The 14646-nt window shown below is 51.1% G+C and overlaps 1 protein-coding gene across 1 annotated transcript in view; it reads left to right on the top strand.

The window, feature by feature from the left end:
• The window catches only part of PRKCA (protein kinase C, alpha), a 283500-nt gene that overhangs the window by 225478 nt on the left and 43376 nt on the right, over positions 1-14646 (top strand). The window contains exons 6-8 of the mRNA XM_014532469.1: positions 407-563; positions 1552-1686; positions 1918-2014. Of these exons, the coding sequence (XP_014387955.1) occupies positions 407-563; positions 1552-1686; positions 1918-2014 (389 nt within the window). The remainder of the gene's footprint in view (positions 1-406; positions 564-1551; positions 1687-1917; positions 2015-14646) is intronic.

Here is a 14646-nt window from a genome sequence, read left to right as displayed (position 1 = left end):
GCGGGGGGCCAGGGGGGGGGGTGTTCTCAGGCAGCCAGAGGCAGCCAGGTCCCCTGGAGACCACCCACCTCGTCGGCTGGGCAGAGTGGGCACTCACAGCGTGAATCTCTTTTCCCTCCTCCATTTCCCAAACCACCAACTATGTGAAGCACATAGCACCTCATTTCATTTAATTCTCCCAACAACGCTAAGCCACTGGAAACATGCCCCGTCCATTTCCCCAGCTGAGGAGAGAGGCTGGTGAGGGTGAGTTTCCGTGCGGGATTCCCTGGTGAAGGAGGCAGGATTGGAAAGCAGGGCCACCAAGCCGCCAAGCGCGTGCTGTCCTGTCCACTCCCTGCTGGGTGGGGGTCGGTCCCCCCCCACTTTCTCTCTCATTTCATCTTTCTTCCTTCTCCCTTCACAGTACAAGATGCGAAAAATCTAATCCCCATGGACCCAAATGGACTTTCAGACCCGTACGTGAAGCTCAAGCTCATTCCTGATCCCAAGAATGAAAGCAAACAGAAAACCAAAACCATCCGCTCCACACTAAACCCCCAGTGGAACGAGTCCTTCACGTTGTAAGTTTTGTCTTTTCTCCTTGACCGAGTGCCCTCCCTGCTCACCACAAACCCGCTCGCCTTGAGGCTGGAGATCCTGTAGTGGGGCTTGTTATAGATGTCGCGCAACATGGCTTCGATCCGAAGGCTTCGCAGGCTGCTGCTGGGGGGGAGTGGGGGGCCCACCAGGTCACTCATGTCTGATGGTCAATAACTTGGTTTACCAAGAGTTTCATGATGCCGACCCCGAATTATCATCAATCTCTACTCTGTACAAAAATTCTCTTACATTACAGATGATATAAAAGCATAAGGATCTTGTGAGGGTCAAGGTATGATGTAAGAATTTGAATAATAACTTTTAAAGCATGAAATAAATGAGTAACATCGACGCCGCCATTGCCACCGAAATGGGAAGGTCATCCTGACCTTTAAGCAGGGAAGACTTCTTGGAGGAGGTAGCATTTTAAGTGGGTCAGAGATAGAGAAGGTAGAGGAAAGAGGGTATAAATACGTCAGGGATGACAAGGCACAGACAAGCGGTCCTCTTTGTAGACTAGAGCACAGGGAGCCATTCACCTGGGGTCAGCCATGAAGATAGCTCTCAATTGTATAGAATAGAGGCCGGCAAGCTGTGCTCTGTAAAGGGCTGGATGGTAAATAATTTAGACTTTACAGGCACACAGTCTCTGTTACAGGTACATAGTTTTGCTGTTCTAGAGTCAAAGCAGCCACAGACCATATGTAAACAAACGGTTATGACTGTGTTCCAATAAAACTTTATTTACAAAAACAAGCCGTGGGCCAGATTTGTCCTGTGCTAACCCCTAGTCCAGAGCATTGGTTTTGCCAGGAGGCTGGTTCTTTGTTGGCAGTGGGGAGTCACAGCAAGAGAATTGAATATTGAGATTAATACTTGCATTAATCTCAAGCTCGGATCATGAGCATGGGGTATCTCCCAGGAAACCACAATCAAGGTAATCGTGTGTGTGTGTCTGTTCGTTTGTAGCAAATTGAAACCTTCAGATAAAGACCGGCGGCTGTCCATAGAAATCTGGGACTGGGACCGGACGACAAGGAACGACTTCATGGGGTCGCTTTCCTTCGGCGTTTCGGAGCTGATGAAGATGCCGGCCAGTGGATGGTAAGGAAGCCCAGGTGATGATGTCTGTGTCCACCCAGGGCTGGTCGCCTCAGAACCTCAGAGCACTTAGAGATCTGGAAACCAGCGGGTTCCCGTCTGAAAGGATGGGGGCTGTGTGGTTGCCTGGCTGTCCCCTCCCCGCGGGATGCCTGCAGCAGCAGCCAGGCGTGAGGTGAGGGAGAGGGGTTGCTGAGCCCGGGACCTGACTCTTCTCCCTCCCGTCTCTGAAAGGTACAAGCTGCTGAACCAAGAAGAAGGGGAGTACTACAACGTGCCCATTCCAGAAGGGGACGAGGAGGGGAACGCGGAGCTCAGGCAGAAGTTCGAGGTGAGGACACCCACACACACCAGGGCCCCTTTCCTTGAGAAAGCTTCGCTTCAGGCAGGGCCAGGCTGGTGTGGTCACATCCCACGGCGGAGAGGCGAAGAGCAGCTGAAATGCTGCTCTTTCTCTTCGTTTGAAACCAGGAGTATTCCCTGATCCGCGTTTCCTTTGCAAGCAGTTGGCATTCTGTGTCTCTTAGCATCTAGAGCAGCGGCTCTCAACCTGTGGGTCGCAACCCCTTTGGGGGTCGAACGATCCTTTCACAGGGGTCGCCTGAATACATCCTGCATATCAGATATTTACATGACGATTCATAACAGTAGCAACATTACAGTTATGAAGTAGCAACGAAAATAATTTTATGGTTGGGGGTCACCACAACATGAGAAACTGTATTAAAGGGTCGCGGCATTAGGAAGGTTGAGAACCATTGATCTAGAGAACGGAGACAAAATGTCCTGGGGAGAGGACGTGGCTGATCTCTGCATAAGAAACTGGTTCGCACGTCTTGGGGCGCCGGGCAGGGCTCCCGTGAGGAGGAGGGGCTGTGTGCCTCCAGATGGCAGGGGTCACTGTGGCCTTCACTTGGGAGTGTTTGGGGGCGATTGGTTCTCCAGCATCTTCATGTTGGCTCTAGATCTGTGGGGAAGGCCACCAGCTCTCTCTGCTCCCCATTGGGTATCTGTGTTTGCCTTCTAATGTTTTCTAGTGGAGGTACACAGGGATGAACGTTAGGGTTGGGGTAGCTTCAAGCAACTTTGCCAGGCACAGCCCTTTTCCTGTTTGCTTTTTTCTCCACTTGTTGGATTATCTACTGCCTCCTCCACCCCAAGCTGAGGACAGGAGCCCCATCCCCAATGCCACACGGCCCGTCTGAGGGACGACACAGCCTCACTGGCTGTCCCGCCGTGGAGCGGTCATTAGCGATCACAGGGGCAGGGACCACGGAGGGGAACGGTGTCGGGCATCATGAGGGGGGCACCTGCGTTGATGGCTGAGACTTCGCTTTGCTGGCGGAGAAACATTAACCCACTTTCAGTGCTTCATTCCAGGGCTTCCTGGTGAGTGGCCTTCCTGTTTTTCTGGGCAGCGAGTCCAGCTTTTTATAAAGGTCAGAGTTCCAAACTCAAAAAAAGCAACACAGACCAGAGGGCTTGCGGCCAAGAGTGCAGCGTTTCGTTTCTCCCCAGAGGCTGGTTAGCGGCCGTGTGTGCGCGTCCTGCCGGTGGCTGCCCTCCCTCCCGGGAGAGCCGTGCCCTTTGCGGTGGAGCACCGGCCGCGGGCGAGTCCCACCAGACAGGAAAGGTTATGTCCACCGAGCGGCATGCACGGGGCGCCTGTGCGAACTCGCATCCCAGCTTTCCCTTTGATCGTCTTTCAGCGTGTACTCCCTAGAATCTGCTGGAATTCTGTTAGCGTGTTTGCTTAGAGCGTTTGTAAAACACGCTGCGAGAGACTGGACAGGAAGCCCCGAGTGATGGTGTCAAAAGTCGCCGAGGATGTTACAACACCTGCCGTCTGCATTTACAGGGAATGTCCAGGTCGGACTCCAGGCCGGGGTTTGCTCAGACAGCGGCTTTTTGTGGGGGTTTGTAAACGTGACCGTTGCGACATTTCCCCAGGACCAGACTGTTGAGAAGCTGGGGGACAGCCAGCCCTCCCAAATGGGGTGCCATTAGGCCTCAGGATGCACGTTGGGGGACTGCCTTTACCCCATGCCCTCCCGCTCAGGCCCCAGTCACAGTTGGATCGCTTCCCACTGTCTCCAGCCTCCCCTCTCTGCTCCTTTCTCTCCCTGGACCTGCATTACAGACTTGCTTTCCATCATACCCGTCCGCCCACACGCCACCCACTCTTTTATAGATACTTTCCCAGCCTCTGCTAGCAGTTTCATTCAGCTGAGTGCAATGTGTTTTCATTTAAAAGTCAGTGGTGAGTCAGATCAATGAAACACCGCCTGACAGCTGGTCCTTCTAGGGCAATGGTTCTCAACCTGTGGGTCGCGACCCCTTTGGAGTCAAATGACCCTCTCACAGGGGTCACCTAAATATATCCTGCATATATTACGATTCATAACAGTAGCAAAACTACAGTTATGAAGTAGCAACGAAAATAATTTTATGGTTCGGTGTCACCACAACATGAGGAACTGTATTAAAGGGTCGTGGCATTAGGAAGGTTGAGAACCACTGTTCTAGGGGCAGGACTCACTCATTGAACAGCATCCCTCCTCGAGGGCAGCAATTTTCAACCTGTCCATCTCAGGGCACCCATATGCTAGTGACTAAAGTTCTGCGGCACACCAAAAAATACATTCTATCTTTTGCTGATCTGACCAAAAAAAAAAAAAAATAGGCATAACTTGGATTCATTCACATTGGACAGCTATTGTATTGGCTGTTGTCATTTTTTTTATTTGACAATTTAAGAGGAAAGAGGTCCGGGCCCCCAGCTAAATGGCCAGGTAGTACATGTTTAAAAATTCTTTTTTGTGGCACACCAGCTGAAAATCACTACTCTGGGTCATGCTCATTCTTTTCTAGAAAGAGTTCCCGAAATGTGGTTTTCAAATCCTTCCCCAGAAATCTGAAGTCATTCAGTCTGGTGAAAGAAAGAATAATAATAAAACACCCCAGCAGTCATAACTCTGCCACTGTGCTTGTATTCATCTGATAAGAACATGGAAAAAATTTCAAATTTGTTGTTGATTTTAAAAAATCCTGGCCAACAGCATGATCAGTGAGTGAAGCTCTTAGGAGCCAGGGAAATTCCCGGGATGCCTGGAAATGACCTTACCCTGTAAGGCATCATCCCCTGGGAGCCATTCATCCGCCCAGAAGGCAAAACTGACCAGGACCTTGACCGCTGTCTCCCAGGCAGTGCGTCGGCGGGCTTAACCTGTTCCATGGTCGTCTTCAAATGAAGCACAAGAGGTCCCTGAGTCAAAAACGTAAAATACATATCTGTTCTTTGTTCAATAATGTTCCAGCAATGAATGGAAGCAAGCAGTCCCTCCTGTCTGCCGGGTTCCTGTGGGCCCTGCTTCAAATCGTTTTGGAAATGAGGCAGGAAGCTGATTGAGGCATGAGCGTGAGGCCCCCTGTGGCAGTCAGCAGTCCTCCGGCCCGCCCATCGCTGGCGAGGACATCAGGTGCCTGGGCTTCCTCCAGTCCCAGGCCTCCACTGCCTGCAGGGAGGTGCGTGCGAGAGTCGGAGAGGAGGGTCGGCCTTCCCTTCGCGGCGGCCACAGGATGGTGTAGCCCTTGCTCAGCAAACCTCTGTAAAAAGTCATGTAATAAATAGTTTAGGCCAGGGGTCCTCAAACTACGGCCCGCGGGCCACATGCAAATACAAATATTGTATTTGTTCCCGTTTTGTTTTTTTGCTTCAAAATAAGATATGTGCAGTGTGCATAGGAATTTGTTCATAGTTTTTTTTTAAACTATAGTCCGGCCCTCCAACGGTCTGAGGGACAGTGAACTGGCCCCCTGTTTAAAAAGTTTGAGGACCCCTGGTTTAGGCTTTGCAGGCCTAAGGTTCAAAGTAAGTACTTATGAGGTAGGGGTCTCTTTGGCAGCTCCCAGCTCTGCCTTTGTAGCACAAAAGCAGCCACAGACAACATGTAAGCAAACGAACGAGGCCAGGTGCCAATAAAACTTTATTTACAAAAGCAGGCGGCAGACCAGAGTGGCCAGTGGGCCAGTTTACCAGCCCCTGGCTCAGCCCTGGACTCGGGTCAAATCCTGGCTCCTGCCTTTTGTTAACCATCTGACCTCCCTGTGTGTGGCTTCACTGTAAATGGGACTAATGAGCAGCGCTGTCTTAATAGTCGTGTGGGTTTGTTTGGGGTTTTTTTTGGTTTGTGATTTTGTTGTTGTTGTTAATACTCACCGGAGGATATTTTTCCCATTGATTTTTAGAGAGAGTGGAAGAGAAGGGAGGGAGGAGGAAGAGAAGAAAAGAGAAACATCTATGTGAGAGAGACCATCTCACATCCGTTGGTTGCCTCCCTCACACACCCCAACTAGGGCCAGAGGTCAAACCTGCAACTCAGGTATGTGCCCTTGACCAGGAATTGAACCCAAGAACTTTGGTGCTCTGGCCAACGCTCTAACCACTTAGCACACTTGCCAGGGCAGTAGTAGTGTTTTAAAGATTAAATTAGTCAATAGAAAAGCCCTCAAAGCAAACTTATATACAATCGTTAGCTCTTATTATCATCATCAAAATGTTTCACTGCAGAAACTGGGTTAAAGAGGGTGGGGTTTGTGTGTGTGTGTGTGTGTGTGTGTGTGTGTGTGTGTGTGTGTGTGTGTGTTTAATTCTGAAGCTTCCCTAAAAATATTTTTTTTTTATTTTGAAAGTATGTTCTAAGAAATGGGCATGCTCTCTGTCCTGAAGTCGAGCCATTTTATGAAATAGAGGCCTATTAGAACATTACCACCATTTATAACATTGTTTCTGTGGGAAAATAGATCCTCATGTAAATTTAGATGGGTTTCTGGAACATGATGTGTTTGTGAATTGGGAACTTTGTGTATCTGGCAATGGGTCAGCTACTCTGGACAGAACAGGGTTTCGGCGGTTGTCAGGGGAGTAGATAGTCTCCCACCGAGAAGTCGTCCGCACTGGCCTCCACGCAGTGCTTTGGGGTCCTCAGAGACTCAAAAGTGAGCACATCTGATAGGCGTTTGACATAAACCACACAGAGAAAGGGCACAGCGTAAGGGTAGCAGCAGCCAGAGGTTAACCACAGAAACAGCACCGTTACTTTGTTCTGATTGTGTTCACCAGAAAGCTCAGTATCTGTTGTTTCCACGTTGCTCTTGTACAAGATCTGGGATCTGGACCATTCATTCGCCTCTTGAGCTATGCCTAGCGGGTGGTGTGGACATCCCACTTCCCAGGTGGAAGGAAAGGTATCGTCTGGCCACGCCTTTTCCTTGTTCCCAACGTCTCCAGAGGATCTTAGTGTCCGCCTCCATGTTGTTGGCGAGCGTGAGCATGTCCGTGTCGTGTTTATCAGCCAGTTGAGCCTTCCCCCGGGCCATGTAGACCACATCTGCCTCCAGACGTGGGGTTGTCCTAGAATCAGGAATATGGGAGGAGGCCTGGGGGAGGAGAAAGGCGAGGCGAGTGACAGGACCACTTGTTGTCCCTTCCCTTGGAGCCCAGCCACTCCCTCCCCAGGTCCTGTTCCCTCCTCTGCCCCCCTCTCCTCTGGTGCAGAGCCTTCCTCCTCAGGCCCCCAGACCTTCCCCCATCCTGCTTCCCGCAGAGAAATGGAGCCAAAGGGCTGATGGCCCTACCTGGCGCCCTCGGGCCCACAGCACCTGAGGCTCGGCTCAGGAGTCCCCTCTCTTCTTCACTTTTCCTATCACAATGAAACCTGAAATCCCTCGTTTTACTCCAGGGTCCCAACGACTGCTTCTGATTTGTCTATCGATGCCTCTCTCGCTGCAAATGGATTGAACTCATCTCCCCCGTTGGGGCGGGGGGCGGGGGGGGCGCGCTTGCCTGCTGCACGTGTTGCTGGCAGTCACTGGAGGTCAGCAGCTCCCTTCAGTGAGGCACACCCTCCCTCCTGCCAGGGGGCCAGGCTCTTCATCGTTGTCATCATTTGTTTTAGATCAATTTTTTGAAAAATGGAACAAAATAAGCTAAAAGCACACAGAGCCTTTTTCTGTCTTTATCGTAACTGTCGCCATTGGGACCATTCGGAACCGCATGGGGTCTAAACCCAAAGAGGCCAGAATGCAATGGGTGCTCATGGCCCATTAGCATGAGCTGCTCTGTGGGTGGGGAGAGAGGTCCGGACTCGATGGAAGGCCACCCTCCCAGTCGATGGCCTCTGCAGGTTGTCTGGGGGTCACATGCGTGTCTCCTTTTATTTATTCCACGAAAACACTTTGAGACGGACCCTATTGCTGATGAACAAGCGAATAGGATCCCATTCCTATTCTAGTTGAAACATTTAAATTAACATAGAGGAGACTGTCGCTAGGTTATGTGTGGAAAGAGGAGCTAGCAAGCATCTTTCTGTTTACCGTTATGGAAACTGGATTTTCCAACAGCCTCCATTGGCTTTGAAGACTTTATCTAATCAGCTTATTGGAGACCTTCAGATAAATTGTAAGTATTTGTTCATTTGATCAGGCCTGCTGTTACTGTTACTATGGAAACTGAGTACTTGCCAATGACCTTTTGAACACTAAACAGAAAATCTATGGATTCTGCCTTTTTTTTTTTTTTATAATCCCTCAGTAGTTTATTTACTTTCTAAACTGTGTGATGTTAAGGGCAGGGAGGGGGATCTATAAAATGCACATCAGTTGAAAGATTTTTATTTTTTGGTAATAAATGCATCCACTTCTCTTAAGATTTTTTTTATTGATTTTGAGAGAGAAACATTGATGTGAGAGTGAAACATTGATGGCTGCCTCCTGCACGCCCCCTATTGGGGACCCAGCCTGCAACCTGAGCATGTGTCCTGACCAGGAATCTAACCATTGACCTTTCCATGCACGGGACAACGCCCCCCCCAACTGAGCCACACCAGCCAGGGCAAGAGAGAGAGATTTTAATCTCTGTACTTCTGTTCTGCCTTGGAGGCAAAACCTTAAACTGAAATAGGACAAGGTTCTTTGTCCAGGTCCTAGTATCCCCAGCTCCCCAGACGCCGATGCAGCCTGGCTGCGGAAAGAGTATGCCTGGCCGGGTGGGCGTGGCATTCACAAGGACTCGGACCACAGAGGCCTCAGAGGACTCAGACCGCCGGCTCCCAAAGTGAGGCCCAAGCCATGCGAGCATCTCTCAGGGCATCTCAGCCAGTCCAGGGTCCTCTACACCTGGAGGTATTCAAGAAGATAGGGCATTTCTGTCAGAAAGGAGCCGGAGCAATGCCAGATGGCATTTCCCCTAAGGTTCTTTCCAACAGCAAGATGCCAACAAGGATGTTTTCATTGCTATTGTTAGTTCCCTTTAATCTCGACATGGATTAAGATCTCGCGCCTAAAATGGAGCTTTGGGGTTGGAATAAAACAGCCTATTTTGAGAAAAATTATAAATAGATGTGTGATTATGGATTTAAAGGACCACAATTACATGACGTAATGGAAGGCCATCTATCCCAGCGGTTCTCAACCTGTGGGTCTCGACCCCTTTGGGGGTCGAACGACCCTTTCACAGGGGTCACCTAAGACCATCCTGCATATCAGAAATTTACATGACGATTCATAACAGTAGCAACATTACAGTTATGAAGTAGCAACGAAAATAATTTTATGGTTGGGGGTCACAACATGAGGAACTGTATTTAAAGGGCCAGAAGGTTGAGAACCACTGATCTATCCGCACCTGTTCCAAGGGATGTGAAATCCACGGTGTGAGCCGCGTCCTGTCTGAGTAGTCAGAGCCTCCCGCGTACAACACGTCATTGGTTTGTCTCTGATCTTCGCTCTGTCCAGGCTCAGGGAGGTTGTGGCCCTTTCAGGCTGTGGAATTTGGGTTCAGAAAGTCAGACTCTCTCTCCGAGTTTTCTCCCAGAAAATGAACTTGTAGGATATTAATCCCACAACCGCTCATAGGGAATTCTCAGTTAGGATGCCTTTAATTTACTTGTCTCTCATTGGTCCCTGAGGAAGTGACGTCATCATGTTAGGATGGGTTACTGTAGACAGAAGTTGAAAGGTAAAAAGAGGTAAATCTGAAAAGCAAAACCTGGTTACCTGGTGTTTGGTCCACCAGCTGCCTGAGCAGTTTCTGTTTCACCATCATCTCGGGAACTTTGAGATACTGCAGAGCCTCCTAAATCATCAGGAAAAGACTAATTTCGTTACAAATAGTGTTCATGGTCAGTGGGTTTGGTTTTATTCTCATTTATGGAATAATGGCCGTCTACGTATAAAATGATCAGGTGACTCGGCTGCTTGATTAACCAAATGCCCCATTACTCCGTCACACGGACTGGCCAGAAGCAGAAGGAACACACCTGGAGGGGGAGAAGCTGTGTGAGCACGTGAACGCCACAGGGAGAAGGGAGAAGGGAGAAGGGGCGCGGCTCCCTGTGGTTCGACACCCACCCTTCATCCTGCTCAGTACTCAGTCACGGCTGGTCCCCAGGGACCATTTCTCTCTGGTGTCCATCTGAAAAGAAACGTCTTCCTGACTCTTGCCAATGGTGTGGTGGGCAGCCAGATTGGCACAAAACTGATGGCTTTGGGGGGTGGGGGGGAGGAGAGGCAGCCATGGTTTTATTTCTTTTTTTTTTTAACATCTTTATTGATTTTGAGAGAGAGAGAGAGAGAGACATCGATCGGCTGCCTCCTGCACACCCCCTACCAGGTATCCAGCCCGAAACCTGGGACTGTGCCCTGACCGGGAATGAACCAGCAACCTTCTGGTGCACACGACGCCGCCCAACCCACTGAGCACACAGGCCAGGGCAAGGCCTCCTGTCCTATTAGGGGTGTTCCTTCTGTGCCCCAGTTCCCCCAGGCCCTAGCAGCGTGTGGGTGCCCATGGGGGCACAGTAATGAAATTATTTTAAATTTCATTAGCTTTTCCTCTGCCTGTTGACATCCTCCCCCATCCACTTCCAAGGCAGGGAACATCCTGTCCCCTCCACCCCACCCTTCCCCCTCCCCAAAGCTCCTCCTTAATGATCCCCTGCCGCCCTGGAGACCCACCCTTAGAGCAAACACTAGGACCTCTCGCCAGGGCAGGAGGGCACCTCCCTCCCAGTCCTATCTATGCAAGGCCCTACCTACTGTCCCTTGCTTCCTCGCTGCCCGCTTCCCTGAGGAGCAATCTCTCTTCTGATGGCCCAGCCTGGCAGCAGCTCCTGAGCTCCACTTACGCCCCCATCACTGTAGGAGGGAGAAGCTCCCCACAGGGGAGGCAGGGAGTTGCAGTCCATTTTACAGATGAGGAAACTGAGGCCTCCGCCAAGTCAACCGTACCACAACCGGAGTTCCAGCCACGTCTGGTGGACTGTGACTTCAGCAGTTGACCCCCCTCCCGTCCCGCCAGCTTCCCCCGTCACCCCACTGCCACAGGGGCCCCGAAACAGCCCAGAGCCGTGCAGCTGCCACCCGCCTGGAAGCAGGTGTCCCATTGAGCTATAATTAGGCTCCTCATTTTAAAAAACTGGTGTGGCTTCAAAACACTCAGTGAAGATGGGATGAAATCAACAATTATGTAAATTTTGATTATGCTAAATGTAATTGCCATGGCCCCGCTTTCAGAACGCTTGCGGCCATCAATTAGAGACATTTATAAAAAAAACTTACTTTGAGTGATTGAGCAGACATATAAGGATCATCTTTCTCTGTGGGCACCTCTTCGGCTAGGTGCCCAGTCCTGCCCACCTTTCCTGCAGAGGCTGCGGACAAGCAGAGAGAAGTGTCTGGAACCGTCCCCAGGGACCTGGGCCTTATTGCCAGTTATGGCTTTTTTTTCTTTCTTTTTAATTCAGGAGATGCCATTCCGTGGTCATTTAGCTCCAATTGAATTTCCCCGGTGGAGGCTTTTTTATTGAATTCTGTCCTCATATGACTATCATCATTTCTCATTATTTCTCAAATTGAGCTGTGATTCTGCCTTAAAGATAAACCCGTGGCTCTCGCAGACCCCGCCAGGGCCCCCGGCGACCTCGGAGCCTCCTTTCTCCTCTTCTTGTACCGTGACCTGCACAGCCTGGGCCCAGCCACAGTTAGATTCAGAAGACAGAGATGTGTCTGGTTGGGGGTGGTTGTTTTCTAGGAATAAAGCACCTGGAGATCCTAAAACACACCCGTGGCATCAGTCCACACCCGTGGGCTTCCTGCAAAGGCCCGGCTGTCTCGTGAGAGGTTTGAGCCGTCTCTGTGAAGGAATCGCTGGGCAGACGGAAGCTCTGCGTGGTTTGTGCCGTTTTGCAGCATTTATGGGAACTTGACCTCTGTGGGCCAGACTGGTCCCCTTAGGCACAGTTCTGCTGGGAGATCCCACTCCAAATGCAGTCTGTTCAGCAAACACATGCCACAAGAGGGCAGTACAGATCTGCAAGTGAAAGGTCCCGTGGAAGCCTGCACGCAGGACGGCGGTGAACTTGTGCCCGCGTCTCTTTACTTTTGATGGATGTGGAGGTGGCATTACCTCGGGCCCCCAATTGTCCTGTGGTTCTGGGGTGCTGAAAAGACCAGCCATCAGGGTTCCCCTAGGTCTGGGCGGCTCCCGCAGGCTATTCCGGCACATTTCACACCCACTCTGCGTCCTTCGTCCTTCGTTCGGAGAACTCCCCACTTGTGAGCAGCGCTGTCGGCAGGCAGGAAGGCAGTTGACTGTGATGCGTTCGTGCAGCTTCTGACCCGCCACGGCCAGTTCACAAGCCAGCGCAGGGTCGGTTCCAGCGGGGAGCATTCCTCACAGGGAAAGGACGTAGGATCCCAAACCTACTAAGTGTCAAGAATCCTCTGACGGTAACGTGCTCACTCAGGCCTTTCTAAGGCGCCATCAGACGAATGTGCACTCAGCTCCCTGGTAGGAAAAATTCGGTCTTTTTGCAGATGGGAAACTTAGAAATAGGGTGTTTTTTGTCTCCGTATCCTCATGTAAGTCTGGACTCTTAGCAACTGGGCAGAACTAAGGGTGGCAGCTTCCTAGGACCCATGTAGCAGGTGAGACAGGTCGGACTGCTTCCGCCTGTTAACGACAATCCGCCAGCCTAGGGCGTGTGTCAGCGTTCATCCGACAGCCCTGCGGGCGACGGGAAAACGAGGCTGGTGGAAACAACACCGCTGGATAGTTGAGGTGCATCATACTCGGTCCAAGAGAACCAGGCACTCTGGTTTCCACACCGGGCAAAGCACCAACATGTCACGGGTCCCACCTTCCTCCTCAGAGGGTGGCTCGGTTGCCATGACAACAGAGGCCCGCCGGCTTCCTGTGAATTTGTTTCCACAGGGGCAACGGCATAAATGGATGTGTCCATAAAACTCTTTCTCATTAAGAAGATGACTTAATGTGGTTTCCCTTCCGTTCCTGCTCCACTGAGTAAGCGCTGCTCTCCCCGCGCTGTCTGGCCGGCAGGCAGCTTTTTCCAGGGCTCGTCAGCAAACCACGCCTCATGGAGCAGACTGGGTCGTAATTTAATTCGAGTGCATTTCAGGTTCTTAATTGGGGCTGTTCTGATAAGTTAGCAATGAAATACAGAAGTTTTACTTAAATCTAATTGCAAATGAGGATGAATACACTGGAGAACCGGCATGATCTAGGGCCTGGGTAGGCAAATTGGAGTCCGCTGGGCAAATTCTGGCTGCTGCCTGTTTGTGTAATTTAAGGTCTTACTGGGACGTAGACACGCTCCTTCACTCATTCGTTCGCATGGGACAACAGGGACAGTGCTTGGTTTGCAAAACCCCCCAGATTTATTACCTGTCCTTTCATGTTTACCTACCTTCTAGCCAGGAGAAAGAGCACAGAACTGAAAGAGCCGAGTTCTGGATTCAGAGCCCAGGGAGGAGGGCTGGTTTAGACGCATCACTGAGCCCCCCTGGCCTCAGTCTCCTCCTCTGTAAAGTGGGCGGCCTCGTTAACTTATCTCCAACTTCCTCTCAGATACTAAAAGCTCCCTCACCCTGTGCTGTGGGTTAAAGATGACACCCCGGGTGGAGCAGCTCTTCGCACAGGGGCACGGTCATCTGCAGAGAGATGCACCGCCCTGTTTCAAGGACGGATACAGAGGACACGCACTCCGGTCTTCCTCCCCCGGCACGGCCATGCCCCTGTGCAGTGGCAGGCAGTGGAGCTAGTTCTCTAGGCCTCTGTGTCTCCACCTGCACCAAAGGCAGGTCTGACCTTCCTAAGGACCCTCCTACGCTGACCGTCTGGTTCCGAGGAACTCCCCCCTCCCCCGGCAGGTGCCAGCGGGAGAATGAGGGGTGCACCCCTATGAAGTGCTGGTCACCTGTGAACCCCACTCCAGGAGAAAACACAGGTGTTGCCATCATTGTCCCTGGGCCCCGTGCCTCCAGGTCAGAGCTGTGGATTGGATCGCCCAACCTGAAAGAGAAGTCCTGTTAGAACTTCCAGTCATGAGATTAGATACGAGACCCAAAAGGAACCAAGGTCCCGCCTTCAGGAGTGAGGACGACCCTTGGGGTTTCCCCCTTTGACTCTGCAGGGTCAGGAGAAAAGATCTGGCCTCGTCCACCAGTCTTTGCACCACTGACCCCTCTCGCCCTGGAGTTCCCACATCAGGAATCTGTCCTGGGGAGACCAGGGGTGTGCAGGGAGACAAGGGTGTCCATGTTCATCGGCAACAGTGTGATCGAAAACAGGAAAACCGGGGACAAGCGAGCTGTCCAACAGGAGGGGAATGGTTCAGTCAGCCGCAGGGAGCCCACAGCAGGGCACGTGCAGTCACGAGAGTGTTCATACATAAAAAGCCCACGTCACCTGAAGGGGAAAAGGGGCCACACACAACATATCTATCCTATATATATGTCAGAGAAGGAAACATGAAAACGAGAATGAGAAGAAGAATATCCACCAACATGGTAACGATGATGATCTCTGGGTGATAAAATGATGGCTATTTAAAACTGTCTTCTCTTTTTCCTTATCCGTGCCTGTTAGGTTTTCTAAAATGAGCA

This window comes from Myotis brandtii, unplaced genomic scaffold (genome assembly GCF_000412655.1).
Source record: "Myotis brandtii unplaced genomic scaffold, ASM41265v1 scaffold120, whole genome shotgun sequence".
Classification (NCBI taxonomy): domain Eukaryota; kingdom Metazoa; phylum Chordata; class Mammalia; order Chiroptera; family Vespertilionidae; genus Myotis; species Myotis brandtii.
Note: the sequence above shows the minus strand (reverse complement) of the source record. Positions and strands in the feature narration are given on the sequence as shown.